Source organism: Melospiza melodia, chromosome Z, assembly GCF_035770615.1.
Source record: "Melospiza melodia melodia isolate bMelMel2 chromosome Z, bMelMel2.pri, whole genome shotgun sequence".
NCBI classification, from domain to species: domain Eukaryota; kingdom Metazoa; phylum Chordata; class Aves; order Passeriformes; family Passerellidae; genus Melospiza; species Melospiza melodia.
In genome coordinates, this window is record NC_086226.1 from 55,984,310 (window position 1) to 56,010,215 (window position 25,906).

Below are 25,906 nucleotides of genomic sequence, written 5' to 3' on the forward strand. Positions count from 1 at the left end.
ATAAGAGTTGACTGATAAGAGACACTGCCAGTGTGCTGTGACCACCGCTTGTTAAGCCCACCCTATTTCTGCCACTGCTTTTTGTTTTCTGCAGGCTATCAGTATGGGCAAGTTGGCTCTTACCGTACACTGCAGTGCTATCATCTTGTAGGTGAATGTTCAAGTTAAGATGTGCACAGCAATCTGCACCAAGGGTCCCCAGATGTTGGCTACACAAAGTACTTTACCATAAAAAGTCAGTAACAATTCCTCTTGAATTTCCTTCACTGCTATGCAACTACTAACAAGAACATAGGAGCCTTCTCTGAGTTTGAACACACTGTATGTTTGTGTGTTTGTGGATTTTCATCCCAAATCAGCCTCAGGATCTGCAGGTCTGAAAATCAATGTCTCTTGTAACCTTTTTCCCCCTAGTTTTCTCAAAATGTTTGACAGGAAAGGAAGTGCAATTCTTTAAAGGACTTAAAGTATAAATATGTTTCATTGTTTCTATGGTCCAGCGTTTCCTATAAATACTTCTATGGGAATGCACAGTCTAATCTGTTAACTGATCCAAGGAAATATTGCTTAAGCAGTTGCATTGATTTGTGTTTGCCATTAACGTATTTTTTTATTCACTGCCTTTGAACTATGTTCTGTTCTTCTTTCTTCATTTAAATACACTCAGTTCAAGAGTCAATTTATAGGCACTTTCAGAATTACCATTTAGTAGAAAAGTCTGTTGTGGCTTTACAAAATAAAAACATGTTGTTTATACTTGTTTCAAGTAGACCTGTTGTAAGTGTGAAATAAAAAACTACAGTAAGATTTTCTATTGTGATATCTCTGTTAAAAAGTTCTTTGTTTAATGCTTCATAGTGAAGTTGCTTCTATTTAAAGCATTGAGTTTGATCTCAGCTTTGATCTAAAGCTTTTGATCTTGAAAAAAGGATGTTATGGCAGTAAAACAAAAAGGCTAGGAGAGATTTTTTTTTCAAGTGATAAAAGGATACTCTCAAGATTTACTACACACTTGCTGGATTTACCTTTATTTACTTATCTGTTTACAAAGTACATCTAATTTTATGTATTGAGGGTTTGCTTACACACATATTTTAATGTGCCCTATTTTTTTGCTACAGCACAGATTTCTTTTCAAAGCTTTCAGAGATTATAGCAATATATAGTATAAGAGCACAAATAATTTTCAAAAGAGTATCAATAATTCTTAAAATACTGACTTTTGTAATATCACTTTAACTATAACAAGTTTTATACACTCTATCCTTTACTGCCTCTTGTTTTTTAAATATAAACACAAAAGCACTTGATAAAATCCTGATTTAGGATTTAATAGTATTTGGATTTTGCATGGTTGACATAAGTATCTCCCAACATGCTGGAGTTTGAATATCCTTTTCTGAGGGTGCAAGAATACCTGAAGTCCTATGCCTAAATTTAATTACCTGCTCACAGCATCTTGTTGAATAAATAAAGCCTTTAGCCGAGACCTCGAAAAAGGGCTTGCTGTGGTGCACCATACCTACACAGCTGCTTTGGATCTTGCTTTTAATGTGCATTTCAGACCCTCCAAGGCAGTTTAGTGGTTGGATTCTGGAGGCGAGAGCAAGTACCAAGGCCAGTGTTGAAGCAGTTAGTGGTGCTGATGCTTTCTTGAGCTATCCGCACTAGGCCATTCGTCTGTCCGTAAAGACCTGTGACAGAGCATATTTATAGGAGGGGTCATAGGGAAGCGGCTTCCATAGTGAGAGTCTCGAAGAGAGGGCGTATCGTTAGTAATTAGTCTGCAAACCGTAACGAGCATGGATGTGGAGGCTATGAATGGCCGGCCCGTCGGAGACGCTGTCGAAGGGAGCGCGGGTTGGCAGCAGTACCGCCAGTGCCCGGGCCGGGCCGAGCCGAGCCGGGCCCGCGGCCGCCCGGCTGGGGCTGTATGAGGCGCGGTGCCCCGGCCGGGCCGCCCCGGAGCCGGCGGGCCCTGACGTCGGTAAGGCAGGCTCCTCCTCCCCGCGGGCTCCGGGGGCCGGGGCGCGGGGGCGGGGGACCCTGCGGAGGTGTTTCATTTCCTAGCGAGGGCTGCGGTGTGCTGCTGCCGAGCCCGGGACGAGGCGGAAAGGAGCGGGCGCGGCTCCGGGGACCGGCGGCCGGCGGACCCCGCTTCCCCCGCGCCTGCCGCCTCGGGGCCCGGGTAGCGGAGCGCATCGCGGATCCTCCGCGGACCGTCCCGCCTCACCGTGCGCTTTCTCCCCCGTGTAGCCCCTGCTGGAGGAGGGAGAGACCTGGAAGGAGTGTCAGCTCGTCCAGCAAGTGAGCGGCGAGGTGAGGAGGAAACCTTTCGCAGCTGTTATGTTGCACCCGCTTCTTCCCCTTGCAGATCTGCTCCTGGAGTTTTCTGCCTTACACACCATCCTCACCCTGCCACGCTTTTGCTTTAAAAAATATTGCTTTCGTATTAAGAATAAAAATATTGGTATGGGGAAAAAAAGCCCCACCAAGTGTTACTACTTATTAAATAATAACCATGCCATCCAAATTTGGCGTTGGCAGTCTGGAACAATGTTCGAGTGGGTGGCTGGAAATAAATCGCTTACTTGAAATAGAAGGTGCAAGGGATAAAGCTCAGAGGTTTTCCCCAGGAGTTTTTCACATTGCAACGATAACTTCCCATTTGGCAACCCGGTCTCACATCAAAATGTTCTTTGTGCAAAGCCCCTTAAACCAAAAGCTCTAAGATGAAGAACATCACCTCACATTTTGATCATGCACAGGTATAACCAGCTTACCTCAGACCACATCACTTAAGAGAAGAAAAGTGCTTTTTCCTTTCCAGTGAAACAATGAAAAAACTTGAGTGTCTTTATAGATATCTAATGCTGAGTAACTGCAATCAGGTTGCTTCTTCTACCTAAAAAAGCACCATGATTTTGAACTCCAGGTCACAAAATGGATTCAGACAAACCGGAGGATCAGAAAAAGCAGCAAAAAGAAAATGAAGCAGGATGAAGTTGTTTTCCAGCAGGTAAGCAATCATGATGTCAGTTTGTGTAATGGGACAAAGGGCGGAAGATCCAGATAGCTTCCTGATTATGCCTTCTTAAGCTTGGTAGAGATGTTACTTAGTGTCTTCAATAAGATGATTGTAAATGGATGTTACAAAATAAAGTTTCAGAGTCATTACGTAGATACAATGGCAATAAATTAATAGCCTTTTTAGATGTCTGTGTTCAGGAGACAGAATTTTCATCTATTTGTATTTAACTGGAACATTCTAAGGAGGAAAGAGAAGGGTGTTTTCAAGGGTGCAGAGAAATACAGCCCTTAAGAGCTTTTGACAGGACCTGAAGCACTATTTTCAGATACTGGTAGATGAGAGACAGTTTTCATGGTAGATTTTCGGACAACAATAGATGTGATGTGTATGTTGAAACAAAGTATTTGGACTGTATTGTTGACTCTTCATTCAGAGGGTGAGTTTGAAAATCATCGATTTGTAGTATAGATTTCAATTTATTAAAATGTGATGATTATTTTAAAAATTACTACAGAGGATTTAAAAAGCTGAATATAACTGAATTTAAACTGGTTTTAAATCAGTAAGTTTTAATTAATCTGTTGTGAAAGACTTGTACAATAAGTTTGAGTTGAAAATTTAAATTACAATGTAGAGAGGTAAGTAGTTAGTTGATACTAAATAGCTGTGTTCTGCCCCTTGAGGGACAAAATGGTGAATAAAGATGCACTTCCAAATGTGTTATTACAACTGTGTTTTTTTTTGCTTGTTTTGATTTTGAAAAAAAAATTATTATTGTATTTGAAAGTTCTTGTAACCTTTAAAGGATTAAAATAGTAGTGTGTTGATTTGCTGTTTCGACAGTGCTTCTAAAATGCATAATGAATCATTGCTGTTTCTGTAGCTAAATTCTTCCTGGTAGAATGACTGCCTGCTCCTCTGATGTGTTGCCTTAGTATGGGCATTGCAAGTTTTTGACAAATGTCCACAAAGTGCATTGTTGTTGGTGGATGATTTACCACCTTCATGATTAGTTAAGAACTTCCAAGTAGTGTCCTTTAATTCACGACTTTTATTTTGTAAGTGGAGTACATAATTTAGGAAAGATGTTCTGTGATGATGTACTTTAGAATAGTGTCATCTAAATAGAGAGAGATAGCATAAACTGTTTTACCTGGTAATTCCATTTCTGTTTATTTTCTGTATGTCAGTGTGTTTGTGTGTATATGTAGCATTTTTATTTGCAATCATTTTATGCTAAGATGAAGAAGATTTTTTAAAGATAAAAATTGTATTGCCTTGGGAATTTGTGAGCGAACTGCATTGATGGTACAAATAACACTAGTACAAACCAGAGTGCATACATTGTGAAGCAGTTTTTAAATGGTGCATTTAAAAGAGGATGGAAGATCCTCTGGTATGCTGAACAGTAGGTTTAAAAGTGCCTTATGCTGTTATACCAATGCTAGTCTCTTTCTATAGGAGAAAGCCTCATTAGTGCAAAATTCCTTTCTACTGATAAAACTCCTTTTCTGTTAAGGATGTTGTTCTCCAAGTCTTCCACAGTTTGTGAGAGAGAACTTCGGCATATACCTTGCAGTGATAGAAATGCAAAACCTGATGTGTAAACATAAGATATACTCATTGTTTTTTCAAACAGTAATTCTAGAACAAGGTCTGTTAGTAGACATATGAATTAAAATTGAAGGCAAGCATAACCATTGTCTTCTGATATCTATAAGTATCAATAATTTATGGAGATCCAGTGCAGACTGGCAATACTGCATTTGCAAGGTACTTAACCACATGGGAAGGAAGAGGCATAACAATAATCTTTTATTTGATAGTCAACCACTGACTGTTCACTGAGTTTGGAATTCTTTATGTTGCCTAAAAGTTTGGCCATTGCAATGGTGATTTTTTTCAATACAGTTACAGCTAAGAGAATAGAGGAGAAAAAAGAGTGAGGTGCTAGCTGAGCTTTATTATTTGGTTTCAGAGTTGGTTGCACTAGGTTTCCAACCCTGACTTGCCAGTGCAATTCCTACTCAGTGTAGGTGGTGCTAACCTCTCTTCTATGAGAATTCTTGATTTTTAGTTGTGTCCACTTATAGAAGAAATGGCATTATATAGAAGTTAAAGTATTTTCAGAGATGAACAAGAGAACAAGAAAGAGGAAAGCATGTAATGGAAAAGTAAGGCAACCTTGAAGATAGCAGAGAAATAGAAATAAAGATGTTGAGTGGGAAGAGGGAGATGAGAAGGCAAGTGATAATAAACAGAGAAGCCGTAGAGCTGATAGCAGCTCATATTACAACTGTGATTAAAATAAGGATACTGATATATTTTGCTACACCTTGAAAACTGAGCTTTGCTTTGATCTTGCTTATCCTTTCAAAACAAGCACCAGCTTATTAAATGTGGCTTCTAAACTTTCAAAACAAGCACTAAATTTTTACATGTAGCTTCTAAACTCCCATCTGCCTGTGCTGTTGGATTTTCCTCTAAGGTTTCATGTGCCTATGCTGTCCAATTTTCCACTGTTATTTTTCTTCTTTGTGATTGGAACTCCTATTTCTAATATAAGGTGGATGACACTGCTATACTGAGTCACCACCAAATCAAAGCACCCGTGTCCAAGTACAAAATCTAGGACAGAAAGATAACTATATGGAATAAGTGAAACAGAATGGTGAAGGAAAGGTTGCTGACAACTGCTGAGGAATTGCTCCTTGAAAGAAGTTGCCTTCTAAACAGTTAAGTTTGTAGGAGTTGAGTTTACAAACGTTTATACGTATTTAAAAAACGTTTGAGAATACCATGTGCTAGATAAAACTATGTGGCTGCAGTGTTAAGTGTGCTCAGGGGGAACCAGTGGGGAAGCTTGTGTAGGAAGGTGTGGTGCTGCTCTCCAGTGTGGATCCGCACGGCGGGTTACGGCAGCGGAACAGAATCGATGAGTGTGCAAGACTTCTTGCCGAATAGCTGAGGGTTCTCATACTTTTCCTCTTCTTCTTTATTTAGGTTTTTGTTTGTTTGTTTTTAAGCTTTTTTAAATTTCTAACCTTTTTGCTGTCCTGTCTCTGAAACTGCTGTTCTATCTCTGAAATGGAAAAAGGTGTTATTTTCTTAACACCTTTTACGCCAACTTTTTCTTTCCTTCTTCTTTTACACACCTCATGTCTTTCCCTGTCTTCTTTTGACTCATTTGGTCAATCACCTTTGGTATTGTTCACCCCTTTTTATTTACTTTCAGTCTCTCTATCTGTTTGAAAAAAATGGAAAAACAAGCTGAAAAATTGAAAAAAAGTTACCTTTTGCTCACTGTGTTTTCTGCTTATAGATCTCTGTAGCTACTCTTCTTACAATAAGTGTACACATACACAAACTTAAACACACTCACCCTTTGCATTTCTACTTTTGTCCTCCTTTCTATTATTGTAGAATTTTTACTCCTCATTTAATATTATGCTGTCTCTTCAGGTTGTCATTTATCTGGTCAGCACATTTAGCAGCCAGTATGTGAATCAATACAGAGTGCTGTTTGTGTATGAAATTTAGAGAAGATGTAACAGAGTTGATAAGAATTACTTGGTTAAAATGAACAGTGCTTTGTAGTGAAGAATATGATAGAACTGTTAAATAGTGTTGTTATGATGGTGATGTTTGTTTTAATAGCTGACTGTGTCTGCTTGAAAAAAAAAGATTCTGTTGTCCTGTCCATGTTAGGCAGAATGATCTTCTAGTCAGACTAGTGGAATTGAGGTGTGCCATCTCTATCCTCTGGGGAGAAACATCTTTTCGCTAGAAGACTAATTCACTTTTACATGATGTTCAGTGTCAAAACATAAAAGCTGATTTGATCATATTTCAGTAGTATAAAAAGTGTCATTAGATGAGATAACAAGGATACACAGGATTTAGGAAAAACACTGAAATAAGCATGCATATATATTCACACTACATAAGGAACGTGTTTCCTGCATATGATCAAAATTGCATTTGACTGTTTCAGTTTTAGTTTTGATTATATACTGAAACTTCAGAGAGTGAGTCAACTTTTCTAGAATTATTTCTGCTGCTTTCTCAGAAATACTGTTTTCTTGTGTTTAAAGTTTGTCTGCTAGTTTTACTAGCAATGTGACTTTGACTTTTTTTCCTATTGGTTGTTGCTATTGATCCTTTGTGTCACTCCAGAAACTTATAGTTGTCAATATTTAAGCTCTCTTAATAACCTGAGCATAAATGACTTTGTTGATATTGCTTTCAAGTTTTAATAAAAAATAAAAACCCAAATCTAGTTGTCATATATATGACTAATGATAAATGCTATCTTTGCCCTTTAATAATGAATTCACCACCATAAGTGAAACACAAGAAACAAATCTTGTAATTCTCTAAAATGAGTTGTCTTGTTATACTTCAAGTAGAAAATATTTTGAAGTCTCATAAGAAATACTGATAAAAAATACCGTGTTGTATAAAGGAGCTCTTAGTTAACTAGAAAATTTATTCAGGATGGTGTGCTTCTGCTAATTCAGGTAACAACTATTGTCATACAGTGCATAAAAATTACATTAAATCTTTAATTGGCATTTATTTTTTGTTTGTCAAAATGAATTTTTTTATTTGAATCTACCAAACTAAGGTTCAAAGCAAGGATCAAAACTGAAATAATCTGGTGATCTTGTGCACTGCTTAACAGCTAAGAGAAATATGGTGAAAAATCCTAAATTGTTGTTTAGAGATGCTTCAGTGGTGTTATTTGCAGTACCAAATTCTGTTAATTTCACAGAACTTTCTAGGAACCCTGTACACTGGGCTTCACTGATTACAGAAAACATTTAATTCCTTTCTCACTCAGAAATTTGAATGGTAAATTTTTCCCAGCTCATGTACAAGATCTGATTTGCATTAAATGTTGTTAAGCTGCCTGGGAAATACACACTGTCATTTAAAAGCTTTTTTTAATAAGTACATAAAAATATAATTTCAGGCAATTGGAACTAAACAATTTTAGTATTTAGTTGTCCATTTCTAAAAAATATTTGTATTTGTGAATTATTTAGAAACTTTTTAGTTGTCCTTTTCTAAAGAACTGTTGTTTTTTAGGATAGTGCTGCTTCAGAATTCACCTAAGAAACATCTAATAGAAAAAGAAAATACTGTGTCTGTATGTAAAAAAAAACCAAACCAAAACAATGAGTGTGAAATCTTTGGTTAAGTATTTTTTTAATAGTCCAGTCCTAACCACAGTATCAGCTGTATCTTATTTCCAGTAGCGGTATGCCAGAATCATAGTTTTCTTTACAGTAGCACCCATCCCTCTTAGTAAGGAATTGCTTTTCATATGGAGCTTCCCAGATACGTGTTGTCAAAAAGTGAATGTTCTCATGAGGCTGCATTTTTAGATCAATGAAGCAACTTATCCCCATGCGTATGTGAATGCTTCTGCTCCCTTTCTGACTCTGAGATGACCATATCTAAATTAGGAGACCTCAGGCCGGCATGGCTGTGTCTTGAAATAGTTTAAAGTTTGCAGATATTTACATCACTGTTAATTATAGTTGTCCAAGTAAGCAACTACCCTGTGCAATGGTAGATTAAGGCCACTGTGTTGTAAAATACAAGGTTTGTCCAGAAAGGCAGAAAAAGGCAGTTTCAGTGGAGGGGTTTATTGCTTTTGATTTGTAGGAAGAATTAGTTACACATTTGTGATGGAGCACTTTTAAGGTTGTGTTTGTGTATGTTCCCATATGATGCTATCTAGAGCTACACTACTGGGACTGACTGCTGCCACTAACTTTTTCAGTCTGCTGTTGTTTCTCATTACAAAGCCCTATTTTTTTTAGTGGTTGAAACATGATCATTCATACCTTAGCTTAATAAAAAGAAGTTTTGTCTTTAATAAGACAGGAAATGGAACATGTGAGAACAGTTTTATTCTTTCTCAAATAGAAAAAAAAGCCAAAAAGCACTTGATAGTTTTTAATATTTTGCAAGTGTATGCCTCCACCAATGTTTACACAGTGAATTCTGAGTGGTGATGTAGTGAGCTCTGGGAGCAGAAAGAAGGCTGTCCCCTTTCAGGGCATTTGCAACTGGAGCAGCATACCACATTTGGAAAAAAATGGTGCGCTACATTCAAACACTCCATAAGTTTTCTCCTACAGATTTTTCCTATGGATTTTTTATTAGCTGAGAATATACACTTGTGCATGCCAGCTGAATAATCTCCTTGATTTAAATGTCCCCAGGTTCTTCTTGATGTGATTGACTGTAATGACTACTAAGAAGGCTTATTGGTCTGCTGGCTCAAATGTGTGCTTTATTTCAGTTTTACATGTGTTTTATTTCAATCTTATATTTATTACACATTGGCATAAATAGGCTTAACTATTTTTTGATGACTGATCTTAGCTATTGTCCTCATTGTATGTCTATTTTCAGTTTGGTTTATGTTCACATGCTATATAGTAAAAGCACATGTGTAGTAGTCAGCAAGTGCAGATGTTGTTTTTTAAAGTAATGTACAAAAGGTAAAGGCTTGGCCTTTTGCATAACCTGTTAAAAAGGTTTTGGTAGTTCTCAATCTGTTTTTTCATGGCCACAGTACTAAAAGTAGTCATGGGTACAACTTAAAATACTGTCTTTCTCTCCTTCCCCTAGAGTCCCGTAAGAAGCTCTTTTGGAGGAGGAAGGTAGCTCGCAGTTGAAAGCAAATGCATTCTTTGTTGCTTTAACTAAATGAACAGGATTAAATTCTTAAAGGTGTATAAATTTTACTGTACTCATTTGGTCTGTGCTGCATATATTTTCTTGTGTTACTTTTCATGTGGACACAAACCAAGTGACTGATCACGACTGTCTAACTCATCTCATCACATGCTTCACATGCAGGTTTTGTGAAACCTGTACCAACATTTGAAACCAGGCTACTTCTTAACATTACCGTGTGTTTGTTCGTGTAGACATATATATGTGTGTGTGTATATATAGAGTGTATATACATATATAAGCGTATATATATATGTATACACACACACATATATATATTAAGTGTATATACATATATATATGTATATACACTTAAATTTACATACTTTTGATTTAAAAATTATTGCCAGTGACAATTTGCTTAATTAACTACAAGATTTTTTTTTTGTCCTCATTATGTGCAGGAGCTCATAGTGATTTTTTGAGAAAAGCTTTTATTTTTATCTGGAAAAATTGCTTACTGAAAATAAAGGTTAGGCAATTACCTTGCTCTGGATATCTTTTTCCCATTTCTGCCTTAAATATAGGCATTCACTGGGCATTTTCAATTAAAGTTTTTAGAGCTCTACATCAACCATGTTCCTTTAAGAGATGTTGTGGGGAAAGCCCACAGAAAAGCAATGCAGATGTGTGAGCTCCATCATTTTTGGTAATCCTAACAGATGTGTAAAGAGGAAGATGATATGTCTGTCCCAACCGCAGGAACCATTTTTTGTTGCCACTTCGATTCTATGAGATGGTTTGGTCATGAGACACAAGTTCTATGTTGAAATTTGAATTCCAGTACTTTTGCTTCTTAAAAAAATTTAATGTTTTGGTTTTATGAACTATATTTTGCATACTCTTCAGGCTGCATGCTCTAAATGTGCTGGATAACATGTAAAGAATTTTTCTTACAGTTGGTTTTCTTCTTCAGTCATAAATACCGGAGTGAAAAATGGTCTTAGGACTTAGCATGGAACATTGATGAGGGTCTCATGTTCTGTCATCCATATTTCAAAAGAAAATTAAATACAGCTAGAGAGTATTAAATGTTTCCATGCTCAGGATCCTGTTTATTTCAAAGAAAAAAAATTACATGTAGTGCCAGTTATGCAGTAACTGTAGTTGTCTTGTTTTTATTTACTTGGTTTCTCTGTGCTTTGGCTGTACTTCTCTCAAACATGGTGAACCATTAATATATAAAATGTTTTGCTGAACCAGGCCTTAGTCATTCATCCTCAAGATTTACTTTTGAAGTGATCACTTCCTCACTGAAGAGGAGGTTTGATTTCTCCTAATTGCCCAGAGAGTTTTTAACTGGGGGATATTTGTCAATATTTTTAAAGATATCTATTTATCTGTGTATCTAAATTTCACAGCATAGATGACACCTTTGGCAGAGGGCAGATAATGTTTGAGAGACAATAACTGTAGAATTAATTTGTTGAAAGCTCAGTTTCCTTTTATGTCCTGCAATTTCTTCACTCCTGTTTTGCTTGTTAAAGGGAGACTGCCTGTTAAAGCAAAAGTAGGTTCCCTTCTGAGTGTATGCCAGTTCATGCAAGATGGAATTCTTGGTCTATCACCCAAATATACCTTCATTGTTGCTTGATAAATATGGCCTGTTTTTTGACAGCATATGTTACCATGACTAAACCTTTTAGGTTTTCAAATGCTTCCAGAAGGAAGTGAAAAAATGTTAATTTTGTCTGATGTGGAACACAAGCAGCACATGTGTTCATATTTAGGACAAGTGATTGCCTGAAGGGCTTGGGAAGCCAGGGAGAGTGATTTCAACTTACCTGTTTTTACAGATGGGAATATGTGAAAGGAAGGTGCATTTTGAATCTCTTGATGGTCAATATAATTAATATACAATACTTTTGTTTTAATACCCACCCTTGTTTTATAACCTACATAATATTTTCCAAGGAATTAAAACTTTGGTCATATTTGAAAAACTACTATGCTTATTTATCAGTAGAGGAGAGGAGGTGTACCTGAGAACAAAATGCTTGTCTGCTGTACCACATGCATCGCTCCTAATTTTACAGCAGCTCAGAGTTGCGTAAAAGAAACTGAGACATTTAAGAAACTCAAAAAATATTGCCTAGTAGTGTGAAGATAATTTTTATGGAACTCAGTGTTTACAAAATGTCTTCAAGTGTCTAAACTTGTGTCTAAACAAGTGTCTAAACAATGTCTAAACAAGTGGGAACTACTTTTTATATAAGGACCTCATTACCATTGTGTGAGATACCTCAAAAACATATAATATATTTTAAAATTTTCTGTCCTTCAAAATTGAAATAAGAATGTTTATCTCAATTTTGCAGGTCATAATCCAAAGCATGGAGATAGTAGATAGCTTGTCTGCAGATAGCTAAGAAAGTTGGGCATGACAAGCATACATGACCCAACAGAAACCTTAAGTTGAAGGCTGTCTGTATTTCAGATAAGAATTGAGCCATCCCTTCTTCCATGAAGCAGTTAGTCTTCTCTGCACCAAAATGCATACAGGTTGGTGATATTTTAGCCTGCAGCATAGATGAGAACAGATCAGTCATAGCTAGAACTGTGACTTCACTTACTCAGTACTATGAAGGGACTAGTGCATACAGCAAAGCAATTGAAAAGATGATCTTGAGAATGGGAGGATTATCAATAACAATATTGTAATAGAACATACTTTCTAGTAACGAATTTCAGCTACAGTGATTTTAGATTATAACTATCAATATATGTGTTTGCTTTGAGTCTGTTTTAAATTATAATAATTTAACGGACAACTGTTTACCTTTTTGTTTTTGTCTGAATGTGTGTGTGCAGCCTGTAGCCTTTAATGCAAAGGGAGAATAAAATAATTAATAAAAGATTGCTAACTCATGGGCTTTTTCAGTCCAAAAATTTTTGATAGTAAAACTTTCAGGCATAGTGTGATAAGGTGTTGGAGGGTAAGATAACAGCCAGAAGTCAGAAATGTTCCCATGTGTTGTGTCTTCACAGCATAGAAAGAGTTATGATGGCAAGTCTGTTCCTGTTTTATTAATTGGGAGGTAATAGAGAGTTGGAGCCCATGATAAAGAAAATAACATACATGGCCCTTTGCTACAGAGGTGTATTTATCCAAGTGATGTGTGTTGCTTCACAACTTATGTGAGAAATGCAGAATTAAGTGTCTTGTGTGAATGTCTTGTGTAGCTATCCAACATTCTGATATAAAGTGGCATGCGAGTAAATATTTAATGAGTTGTATTTAATAGAAAGTATCTGGTCAGACTGTCAGATTCTCTTTTGCTTCATGAGGAAGACAGGGCCCTTTTCTCTAAAAAGACCTGTTTTGTACTTCCAGAGGATATTTCATATCTTGCACTTGTTTTTAATCAGTTAAAGCCTGTGAATATCCCATATAGGAATTTGTTTGAAGTGTTTTTGAAAGGAAGGTTGTGCAATACCAATGACCTAGATGGCATGTAGACGCTAAGTCTCTTCATTTGTTTTCTCTTGTCCAGAGAATAGAGATGGGAAGCATTCTTAGAATTATTTTTAGATTTTTAAAAGTCAGCCTTGATTTCTCTGTGTAACGGTAATCCCTTGGCTAGGCCTGAAAGCAGTATTGTTTATTCTTCAATAGTGCCATGTGTTTGAAATTTTTTGTTACATTTTGATGCCTCTTTTGGGTTTTTTTGTGTGGGTATTTTTGTTCTTGTTGTTTGTTTTGTTTTTGTTGTTGTTTTCAATAAAAGTACTCAGAGACTTGAATTTATACTGGGTTTTCATACACTAACTGCTTGGGTATAGAAGAAAGTGCTACCCTGTGTATCCATGATTCTTCTCATAGTGTGCCTCAATCACAAAGTGTTTTGATTTATTGCTTTCTAGTTTGCACGTGTGTAAAAGATCACTTCCTAGCTCTATAATTGTGTTGTCTTTATTACATCATATTTACTGTGACCGAAAGATGGCTGAGCAGTTAGGAGTCAGTGATTCTGGTTTCGTTTTTAGTTTATATTATGCTTATTTTCTATTTACACATCCATCTGAGAAGTGAGCTATTGCTCCCAGTGCATCTTTACACCTCCATGATGGAGCTGCTGCTGTTTTAGTTGATGTCTCCCTTTTACTAGAATAAAAAGAAACTGAGTGCATCACTGTGTTTCTCTAGCACCTACCATTGCTCCTCATTCCATTTACAGCCTTAAAATGTGTGAAACTTGTACATAGATGTTGTCTTAACCATGCGTAGGCTGCTGAATTACAGAATCCTTTCTTCTACCACACAAATGAGCTGTGCTATGCGGAAGGGTAAGAAGTTTCAAGTTCTGTGTCTTTGTAAACTAAAAATATTCTTATATAAGTGTTTTGTTACTTGTGACAGTAAGAAAGTATTTGTAAAACATACTGATTTTGGTGAATGAGAGAGTTCATGGAGTTTTCGTTTGTCATTGCTGGTGTTAGAGCAAGAGGGATGGTTTCAACTAAGGGAATTGTGTTCTTTAGGCTATGCATAAGCTTTTCACTATCATACCTAAATCTATGTTCAGTACAATGTGATGGTGTGTAAATCATGTGGTAATCAGTGTTTGACTACATTCCTTTCATCAGTGAAAAGTTAGGGCTTTTCAGCTTATCTTGAGTCATCTTGATCTGAATGTTTCTACTACCATCAAAACAGAATAAGCCAAATGCATAAAGTGTTATAAAAATGTCTTTTTATGACAAAATAAAAATCCCCTGTGACTCAGAAAATCTGCATTGGAAAAGTTACTTTTGAAGACTAGTGAGTTTTACTTGGCCAGGAATATTGTGAGTATCTGTTAAAATTTATAAAAATCTTATTATGGATGCTGAAACGTGAACTCTAGATTACTCATTTACAGGTAGAAAATAAACCTCCCAACAGAATAGCTGAGTACTGATTATACAGAGGAAAAACAGGAAAATGAGAAAAGTTCGATCAATATACCATCACCTTCATTATTGTGATTCTGATTATATTTAAAATTTTAATAAATTTCTGAGTCACAATATGTGAAGTGACTCATTATTATCAACACAAATAATATCCTTGAGATTTCACAATGCTCATTGCTACTCACATGTTGTCTGAGGAGATCTAGGTAGGCATAGGAAAGGAAGAAAGGAAAGGATAGGTTGGCCAGGAGGCTACCCTGGGGTGCATCAGGCACAGCCAGCATTGCCAGCTGGGCAAGAAGGGGGATTGTCCTGCTCTGCTCTGAGCTGGGGTGGCTTCACCCCCAGTGTTGAGGGTTTTGCTGTACGAGGAGCAGCTGAGGCTGCTTGGTGTGTTCAGCCTGGAGAAGAGGAGACTGAGGACAGACCTCACTGCAGGTACAAGTTCCTCTGAGGTGACCAGTGACAGGACCCCGGGGAATGGCTAGAAGCTGTGTCAGGGCGGGTTTAGGTTGGATATTAGAAAAAGGTTCTTCCCCCAGAGAGTGGTTGGGCACTGGAACAGGATCCCCAGGGAAGTGGTCACAGCACCAGCCTGGTTGAGTTTGAGAAGACGTCTTTGGATAATGTTGCCAGGCACATGGTGTCACCTTTGGGAATGGTGCTGTGCAGGGCCAGTAGCTGAACTTGGTCCTTGTGGACTTTGTGGACTTGGTCCTTCTAGGTCAGGGTAATCTGTGATTCTGTAACTATAGAAGGAAACTCAAAGCTCAAGGTTTTCAGTTTGTGTTCAACCTCCCTACCAAGCCACCTGCGTTTTCCACTTCTGGGTTCTGTTTCTGTGGGAATTTTGCAAACAACCCCTACTAGTGCCTGTAAAGCACTTCAGAACAGGACACAGAAGTAAAGTTGTTTGAAGTTACAGGTAAGGAGAATTTGTCTACTTATATTGCATTTGATTTCAATGTTAGGAGTTGGGGGATGAGAATTAAAAGATGTATGAAGAGAATGTTCATTTGAAGATGTCCTTCCTGTTCTGGAAGCTAGCTTATAGTGTAGTGCCTTTTCTTTTTCCAGTTTATTGAATTTATTGCCATCTTGGCTTAGTTAAGAGTGGATTTGGGTGGGTGTTTTGCTATGCAGACTCTTTCCAAAGCACTGGCAAAGATTTACAGTAAATCCAGCTGAGTTTCCCTGAGGGTTTGAACTGAAATTCTGACTTTCATATTAAATCAGGAATGGTTACAACACAAGCATTATTTGTGAAGTTTTTATGAAGCACATGACTAGCAAAATGGGCAGCAGTGATGCAAATCATTGGTCAAAAAATATATCTAGGATACAAAGAGCTCTTATATGATTTGAAGGGACATAGATAAAAAGACAGCCTTAATATGTTTAAAATAAAATAAACACCCTTCCCTCAAACTTCTTTGTGCAGGTTATCCTTGTTTGAGGATTTCACCTCAAAAAAGGGCTTCCCTTTTTTTTTAAACACCTGAAATTTCAGGCAACTATTCCATGTATTTCAAGCAGACAATGTTTTGGGGTTTGGTTTTGGGTTTTTTCTGTTCAGTTGTGTTTTTGCAATACTTTAACATACTTTGGCAAACATCTTCTGGTGTGTGGTGGTGATCAAAAGTACTTGCTATTCATTTCCATGGCTTTATTTAGGTGTATATTGCTGCTATTCTTTGTGTCAGGCTGCTGCTGATATTTTTGCTAATATTTTGAGTCATATCGTGAACGAGAATCATGGCATAGTGATTGTCCCATGCCATTCCAGGCAGAAGTCTCTATTAAACATTGAAATGACCCCTCGAATGTCATTTTTTCCCCAATATGAAATTGTGCTATGCTTTGAAAATAGCTCTTTGACAAGTTGAGATTGATGTGTGATTAGGGAAAACAGTTATAAGTTCTGGCAACTGTCTATCTACTTAGTCTTCTTCATGGTTCCTGCTGGATTAATCACTTTCTTATGGCAGAATTAGCATCACTGGGTTCTTAGAAGGAAATGAAAGATAGTGACATAATCATGAAGTCAGGCTCTCCACCTTGCAAAAGCAATCCTTTTATTTTCCTTTCCTGTCATGCATTATATCCAGTCTGTCTGCACTTCCACATTGGTTCCTTATAACTTTCCTCTTTATTTTTTAGGGAAGATTGAGTTTCATCAACCTCGTACATTGTCCCTCGCTTTGCAGAAAAAGACTATAATGAGTGAAAATCCATCTTTAACCAGGGAATGTTTATAGATGTATTACTGTAATGAGAAGCTGTGTTTTACTTGATATAAACCTCTGTTATGCTCAGGTGTTTCTGGTTTGCCTGTGAAAAAAAAAAGGAGATGATGAAAGGTTAATCTCTGCTTGTTTTGTTATTTTTAATTGTATCAATGGGAAGCAAATACACTTCTTGATGGAGCAACTCCATGGTACTAGAGCTACACTTCTTTTTTTTTTTTACCATTATGTGTCTCTTCTTGTGGAAGATAATGTTGTCATATAAGATATATTGCAGAGACCTGATTCTTTGTATCTATGCCTGTTTTAATGTGGTGAAGCATTTTTGGATGTGTAGAAAATGCTAAAATTGAAATTATATTAAGAATGTGATGGATTAATTTTAGCTCAAATATGAATGAAATCTCATGTAGCTGTCTTCACTTTGTCACAGATGGAACACCCTACTAGTGTTGAAGGTGCACTGTAATTCCCAGCCTTCATAGCCTCTTAGCTAGTTCAAGAACATTTCTACATAAAATGTTTTATGTTTTGTGGTTTTTTCTAATGTCTTGGCTCCCACACAGAAGCAAAATATTAAAATATTCTTTGACTACACTACTTTAAGATTAGGTAACAGGGTTTTTTTTGAAGTCTTTCCAAAAACTTCTATCTTTGTTCCTGAAAAATCTTAAAATCTCCTGAAAAGCAGGAGCAAGAAGTTTGGGTGGAAAAGACACCTTAAAACTGACAGCAAAAAATGGAAACTGTATATACTTGAATTTGTGATAAAGTGGATTTTGATTAAGTGCAGGATAAATTTTAACAGAAAACTAACTGGTTAAACTGGGAGTTCCCACTATTAACATCACAAAAATATTAAAAATAGAATCCGCAGCAAACAGGATGTCTGGTCATAACAGAGCAGCTTTGGCTGCCTGGTATTTATGCAGCTGACCTTCTGTGCTGACATCAGAGAGCAGTGAGGAGCCTCGTGACTATGAATAAGAGTCCTGTTTAATGTGCTCACACCAACATGGTAGCTCATGGAAGGAATGAGCTAGCCATTAAGGAGTAATGTGAGGAAATGAATTTATACCTCCAGGGAGCAGCACATACACCACTCCTGCTCTGTAGCTGACACATCCCTTCTGTAAAGCTTTAATTTTGCCTCCAGTTGTAGCCAGTGGAACTTTTCAATTTCTTTTTAACAGTTGTGTTATTTTTTTTGTCTAAGATTAAATTTGGAAGTAGGGTATGTGATATGTAGGTGAGTAGTATCGAGACTTTATTCCAAGTTCCTAAACTACTTGTACCAAATGGATTAACAAACAATAGTTATGGGAGATGGCCAGGCAGAAGGACACAGTGAGCATTCTGTGCATCATGGAGTTGACCATTTACAGTAGAACTATTAAGGAAACATCTTCTTCAGCACAGTAGGCAGGTGAGCATCCCTGCTGTTTGAAGCCTGGACCAGACTGGCTGGCACTTTAACATAGAGAATATTTTGTGCTCACAATCCTTTACTATCATGTGGTGGCTTATGAGAGAATCGGGCTGGCTCTGGAGAGCTGCAGCACATGGGGCTCTCATTATTGCCGTATGCAAATATATTATTTGCATTCATATTGTTATGAAATGTGGTCAGCCATGCCAACTGCACTTAGTTGAAATTAACCTTCTCTATTGTGTTCTTTTCTGGTGCTCTTGAAATTTGCATCTCTTTCAACTGAAAAGCAGACTGCCCTAAGTTTGAGGAGAAAATCTTTGTATGTATCCAAATAAGAAGTAAAAAGTATCTAAGAATATTGGTCTTGTGTACTAAATATGTACATACAGATTATCATTTTGGCTCACTGCTGAGTTCTTAGGCTTTTGGTTGTACTCTACTTTCTGGATTTTCTTCCTCTTACTTTTAAAGAAAAATGTTTGCTTACAGCACCAGAAATTCTATTGTGTATAATCATATGTATTAATGGCATATTTGAAATAAAAGTTATAAGCCAGGAATACCTATTTCAAATATCTCAACACCTTTTTGCCAAGCCAATTGTTTAATGAACCTTTGAAAAGGGAGTTATAATGTTCAGTTAACTGAAGGAATGTACAACACTCAAATACCACACCCAGCCTGCTGAGGAATACAATATTATTTTTGTGCCTACATGCCCTTGCATAGTTATGGGGAAGGCTTTGGGTTGATGTCAGTTTATAGTGGAAAAATACAAGTCTGAAGCTATTGTGTGAAAATAAAATGTGTATGTGAATGCAAAATGTTGGAAGAGTGTATGATACAAGAAATGTATCTATTGTAATGAAGTGGGATTGACAGAAAGCTCTTATGAAGTTTTGATGGCTTCTCAGACTGTGGGAATAAGGCACAGGATGTAGTATGTGTGTGTACATATGGTTTGGCTTTCTCCCCTTCTCTCAAAACCAAAAAGAAGTGCTGTGTTTTAAGAAATGTAACTCTACGCTTTTAATTGGTTTCATTACAGTTCTTTTTTTAGTTTGAAAGAGGTGGTTTTAAAAAGAAGCTTGGCGATGCTGCCTTTTTGACCTTGTTGGTAGAGTGTTATTAATTCCTGTCAAGTCCTTGCTTGGTCCTCTTCAAGAATCATCTTTCTGTGCCTTCAATATCTCAGCAAAGTTAGGCTTGCAGAAGACCAAACATGTTTGGGTCTGTGACAGGAGAGGATGTGGATTAGATTTTGAAAAGGTGGGTTGGTCTACAGCGAATGTACTTGACGCCCACAAAGGCTTCCTTCCTCCCCACCTGGTGATGTCCTCACCAGCTGTCCTGACTAGAAGGCCAGGCCCTTAGGTGCATGAGGGTATGTTGAGGGTGTGGGCATTGTCTGCATTTCTCCTTGCTGACTCTGAAGCTATACAAGAGCCAGCCTGCCATAATCTCCTTGCCTCATCCCTTTTGCTTTGAACAAGCCATAGTAATTCTGTAGAGAATGCTCTGCCAGTATCATGCCAGCATGGAGTATGCTGAACCTCTTCACTGCAACTAATGCTAAAAGACCGGAGCTGGCATGTAAAATTGGCATCAAATATGTTTTTGAATCCCTCTGTTACCAATGTATGTGCTCTGAAGTGATCAGGTTGATAAATTGTGTGACTCCAGCCTGAGACTCTAAGAAAAATTGAAGAGTATTGCTCTTTCATATGTTCTGTCCACAAACTATCACAAAACGGAAGTTTTCTTCTGTGCATGTGTCAACAGAACAGTGAAAAGCTACAAATGCTACATTGTCAATCATCAATACACATTATGGATAGTAAGTTTTCATGGGAAATTAGAAGGCACTCATCTGTCATGGATTGATAATAGCTTGGCTGTATTTTAATGGGCAGCTTGGATCACTCCTTCTGCTTAAGCATTATTTTGTTTCCAAATAATGACCTTTATGAAAAGAAGAAGAGGGTGACTAAAACCGTAAACCATAATCTATTCAAGATTTAAAAAATTCTGGTTTTTGGAGTCAGAAGCTCTATCTTCACTTCTCATTTTTGTGCATACCAGGTTTCTACACATAGGTGCATAAAGCAGAGACTCTGCATGTTTCTGTGAAACAGAGTTCCCAAAAAAGTAAAATCAGATTTTTCTAGTCCAAACCATATTTTGCCTTTTATTGGTCAGTTAGACATTTTAATACTGGACCATTTTCAAATCTAAGCAGCATAGTTTTGTAGCAATGTGCTATTCAGAGAGTTCAGTCCTTAAGCAAGCTCACAGGAATGTGATGTCTATGTCCACAACAGTCTGCAGTTGGTCAGGTGGGGTGAAAGACCAAAGGGTTGAAGAGTTCAGACTTAGCTGAAATTAGTAGAAATTTTTACAAAGGTGGGATGCGCACAATTATTGTTCTGAGAATGATGCCACTGAATTAGTGTTAGCAGATATGTTCTTTTCAATTATTTTTTGTTGTTTAAGTTTACTTTTGAGTTTGGAACTTAAACTTGAGAACCTGAGTAAAACACATATGTCTGTCAGCTGTGATGGAGGAGTACTGTAAGTTTTGATGAAGCCCTTTTTTTTAGTCCCATGCTGTATTTTAACTTCAGTAGTTCCATGTTTTATAAGCTAGAATGCATTACTCCATATAACAAAAAGCTAACTGTACACTTGCAATGAATCTGTGCTGGTTTAAAATATATTTTCTCATATATTTTCTCTAATGGAAATCTGAACTGGTATAAACTTCGTGTAACCTGAAGAAAGCAATGGTACTGTACTGGCATAAGCAATACAGAATTCTACAACAGCTTTTGAAAAAGCTCAATAGTTTTGTAATTATTCTAGTTCACCTACATAAATATCCACACTACAGTGGCAGGACAAATAATTGTCTGTTTTAAAAGGTACTGAAAGAGTTATTTAATGTCCATATACATTAGCTATTGTTTTACTTTTTAGAGAATTCAGCTACATAAATAGAAAAGTCACTGAGCCTCTTCAGTAGTTCACTGCAGGTTCAATGTTTGTGCCTTTCAAATTACAGTGAGTTAGGTGTAAGGAATGTAAATTGTCCTGGGACACTGCACAGAATGCTGCACCCAGCAGTATCTGGATCTTTTCCACAGTGCAGCAATACCACTTCATTTAGTGATCTCAGAAAGATGCGTTTAGAGAGATTAGTGAAGACTAACAGAGGGGTGTGTTTGTCCAGCCACGTTACCATAGCGTGGCTGGAGGGATAGGAATGCTTATTGATTCACATTACTTTTCATAGGTGTTTACAGATATAGTCCGTACTTTGCTTTCACAATAATAAAATTTGGTGTAAAGATATTTTTAAACAAGTTTTCTTCTGCTGACTGTTGAGCCAATGACTCAGAGTTCTTCTGCCATCATGTTTATTTCGTCATGGCTGTTGTTCCTTAGAATGAAGGAACTTTCCTGGGTGTCCTGGAGGTTCCTCTGGACTTCACCTTTTCCAGATGAAACAGCTCTGTGTAGGCTTGGGAGGGGAAACTATGGGTTTCTGCATCCTTAAGTGAATGATGGCCCTCAGTGAAGTAGGCAGCTCTATGTAAGAGTCTTGTGAGGCTTCCCACTCCTGAATGTAAGAGTTGAGTGACTGTCCTCACAGATCTGCTCTACAAATAGCTCTGTAGACTGATGTTTCCCCACTTACTGTTTGCAAAGATATTTTACTCAGTTTATAGAGAATGAAATCTAAAAGGACTGAGTTCCTCTAAAATTTTTAATACATGCTGACATATTAATATTTTAATTTTTTTTAATTTGACCTAGTACAATCTCATTTGTATGTGGATAGGTCTTAGAGTTTTTGTTCACAGGGGTTTTCTGTTTTTTTTTTTTTTTTTTACTTATTGTTAGAAAGATTTGCATTCATTGTGTAGTAATCTTGTTATTCAGGGTGACTTATTCCAGTTCTCTTTTTTTTGAGCTGCTAAACACTGACTGCCAGATAATTTTCCACATTGTGTATTCTTCTCTTTTACAGGCAGGATGGCATTGCATGCAAATACAGGATGTCAAGGCATGATCTCACAGCCCTTGGAGTTGCTGTCTATCTTCAGGCGAGGCTAAATTCTTTAGCCTAAGGATCCTCTAGGCATAGAAAAGTTAATAGCTGGTAGTTTGTACTTCAGTTGACTTGAGAAGTTATCCTAGTGCCACACAGGTTTTTCTCTCCTTTCTCTCCTTTCTGTTAAAGTCCAGGCCCGGGGCTGTGATCACACTTCTCTAGCTCAACTACCAGAGAAGAGGTTAGATATGAAAATTGAGTCTTCTACCACTATGTTGCTTTGAATGGCAGTGTAGGGTCACTTAGGCTAAGGCTTTTATCTAAATTATATGTCATTCTTTTTTACCATTTACCCTTTTCCTTAGTTATAATTTCCTACAATTCTATATTTGCTTCAAGGACATTCCCATCTGATTTCAGAGAAGAGGAAGAAAGCTGATCAGCTTCCAGGAAATTCCTTTGGTAACTGCAGGGGCAGGGCTTGTGATATTGTGGTATTAATAGTTGCTCCTCAGAGATTTTATGGATGCTGTCTTTCACCTCCTGAAAGAATAAAGATTATTTTAGTCTTGTTTCCTGTAACACATGCTCACATAAATCTGATTTCAATGCATATGTGTTTACCCGCATATGTTTTCTCTTGTAACTTCACTTGTTTTAATAAGGTGTGGGAGAAAGGCAGATTGTCAAAGACAACCAGTAAACACTAGCCAGATAGAGGAAGGAGAGTCAGTAAATCATGAGATTGAAATACAGGTTGTGAATTGTTAGACACAGGGGATCTCTCTCTGTAAAATGATCCTAGAAGTTTCTGAATAAGAGTTGACAATCAACCACACTGAGGGGAAACATGGACTTCATAGATTCTTATGTTTCTGGGAACAACAGAGCTGGCTGCATGATGCTTCGTTGTGATGGAATAAAGCTCTTGCTTGTGTGACCTTGTATCGTTCTCAGACAGTAGTGTCAAAGGGACAAGTAGGATGCTGGGTGCAACTCATAAGCAGGAAACAGGATGTGTAAGTCAGTTTCTCCTTTTGATGCCAATGAACTGAATGCCTTTAGGCAAACTAATTCCCCTTAGGTTTCCTACAAATGACTCAACATAAACAACGTGCTCCACACTCCATTTCCAATGTATGATCTGTAGACCTCTGCCCTTGATTGGGCTGGTTTGACACACATTAACTGGTTTTATCTTCCAGCCTTGAAGATCTATCCATTCTCTCCAGGAATGACTTACATGAGCATAAAAATACAGAACTTGTTTCAAAGAGGAGTTTTAGAGATCATTCAGAATTCTTGGTGTGATAACCACGGTTTGTATTGCACTGCAGTTACTGCATGCCCAGCTGTATAAGGGGGGCATAAAATTGTATTTGTTGTGATGTTAGCCACTTGGTGCTCTTGTTTCACTGCAGTGTGGCATGAACAAGACTTCCTGATGTATCTTGCTTTTTCACACTTTCAAATAGGATAACTTAATGTGATCAGGCAAAGCTGTGTATGATAGGACAAATGCAAAGGTAGTAAATACATTCTGATGAGGTTTTTACATTAATTAAGCTCTAGGGCTAACTGTTGAAATATCTTGTGAGGGGATCAAAAAGAATGCAAAATCTGCCAGTACATATTTCCTAGTTTTTATTTGTGAATAAAAGTCTTAAGGAAAGTAATATCAGAGGTGTGCAGGCTGTTCTTTCAACATTCTGAAAAAGACTGGTTTTATCTTTTGTTTTACTCAAAGTTAACTTACACTGACTGTGTTATATTGATTCAGACAAAGTTAGTGATGAACTCCACACAGGTTGTCCAGTTGTTTTAGTAGTCATGCTTGCTCTTTCCAAAGCTAGACTAAGCCAAGTTCAAAAGAGGCTGCTTGGCCTCTCCCACAGAGTGCATGTGCATAATACTATTAACTAGATAGAAATATTCTTTTCAGACTGCCTTAAAGACCAATTTAAAATATAGGTAGAAACTCATTCCAGCTTGTTTCTCTTAGTCTAGTAGTTGGCAGTAATCAAATATGCTGCGTCTGCATCATTAGATAAGATGAATTCTACTTTGGTAATGAAGAACCAATTTATTTTAACTTGCCTAAAAGTAAACAGAAATAATTTTAATTTCAAGTTATTCTTGATTCACCTGGTTTGCTGATTTATAGCTAAAAAAACACTCTGTGTTTTTTACTTAATATTTTAAGTAAATTGTATATTTTACTTAATTTCCTCTTTGGGAGAAGCCTAATGAGACAGGAATATTTCTGTTAATTAATTTCTGTCAGTTAATCTTAGTACATTTTACTAGTCTCTCTTTCCCTGCCATGAACTTTAACATGTGATGAAAAAGAAGGGACAGAGCCAAGACAATATTCTTAGGGACTTTGGGTAACACAACTGAGATCCCATTGTATTGCCTTTGTGGGCAGAGCAAGTTGTGATGGTCTCTCTTGTTCCACCTGAAAGTACAGTGTCCTGTGAAGCAGCTTTTGCTTGGCATTGTCTTAAAGGACAGAAAGCACAGTCTTAAAGGACAGAAAAATTTTCATTCTCATGGTTGGTAATTGCATTAACTCCATTCCAAGATTTTTCTGGTGCTGATTCACACCTTGCTCTGGCATCTTATAGATAAGGAAGAAAACACTTTTTCTTTAAGTGTTTTGCTGCAAGGTACATATCTGCATATGGGTGGTATGTATCTACATGCATCATAACTTTGAAGGTTTTCACCTTCAAGAGGCCCATCTCTGGCTATCATGGATGCTGCAGCTGTCAGCAAAAGTGGATCAGTGGCTGTTTAAGTAAGCTCAGCTCATTTTGTTACCTGCCCTGTGGATAATTTTTCATGGTATTTTCCATCTTAGCAAACTTTCAGAATTTTCAGAGTTTACAGGCCATTCTTTCATGAGTATGAACTGTCCTTCCAAGTTTCCTTACAGAACTTGGAGAAATAAGTTGTTTGATTAGCTCCCCCAGCCTCACTGTGGTTTTCCACAATATGAACCAATAAAGTCTTTAGAACAAGGGAAAAAGGAGCATCAGAAAGGAGGTGTTATGTCTCTTCTCCAGTCCTTTCATTCTCTGGGGATCTGATAAGCACATAGGAAACATAACAAAGGAGGAAGGAAACATAACAAAGATTTGGGGTTTGCAGTCATGACCTGTTCCTCTGTTTGTTTCTGCTGGCCCTTTTCTTTTGTTCTCTTTCTTACTTCTTTTTGTCTCTTTGCCTCTCTGTCCTCATATTTTCCTCCCTTGTAATATGCACATAGGATGTGAAGAATGGCTGCTTTTAATCAATCCTTGCATTCATCACAGAAGCACCCTGTAGTGATGTCAGCTGGCAGATTCTGAGTGCAGAATGCTTTATTGCTTTGTAGGCCAAGAAATTGTGCAATCATGGTTGTCTTTGTTGTTTTATTTTACACCCTGTGTACAACATCAGCTGATGAAGGTGTGTCCTTCAAAGGCCAGGCTCTGATTTCTAACATT

The 25,906-nt window shown here is 37.3% G+C and overlaps 1 protein-coding gene across 6 annotated transcripts in view; it reads left to right on the top strand.

Annotated features, from left to right (window-relative positions):
* Positions 1 to 25,906, top strand: part of AOPEP (aminopeptidase O (putative)) — a 175,532-nt gene that overhangs the window by 100,320 nt on the left and 49,306 nt on the right. For 5 of the 6 annotated variants that reach the window (XR_010031312.1, XM_063181029.1, XM_063181032.1 and 2 more), the window contains 2 exons: positions 2,257 to 2,319; positions 2,936 to 3,019. Coding sequence is in view for 5 of the 6 variants with exons in the window: in XM_063181029.1 (XP_063037099.1) it covers positions 2,257 to 2,319; positions 2,936 to 3,019 (147 nt within the window). In the remaining variant the exon portion in view is untranslated. Of the gene's footprint in view, positions 1 to 94; positions 811 to 2,256; positions 2,320 to 2,935; positions 3,020 to 25,906 lie in introns of those variants that run through there. The other variant, XM_063181033.1, reaches the window with a different exon arrangement.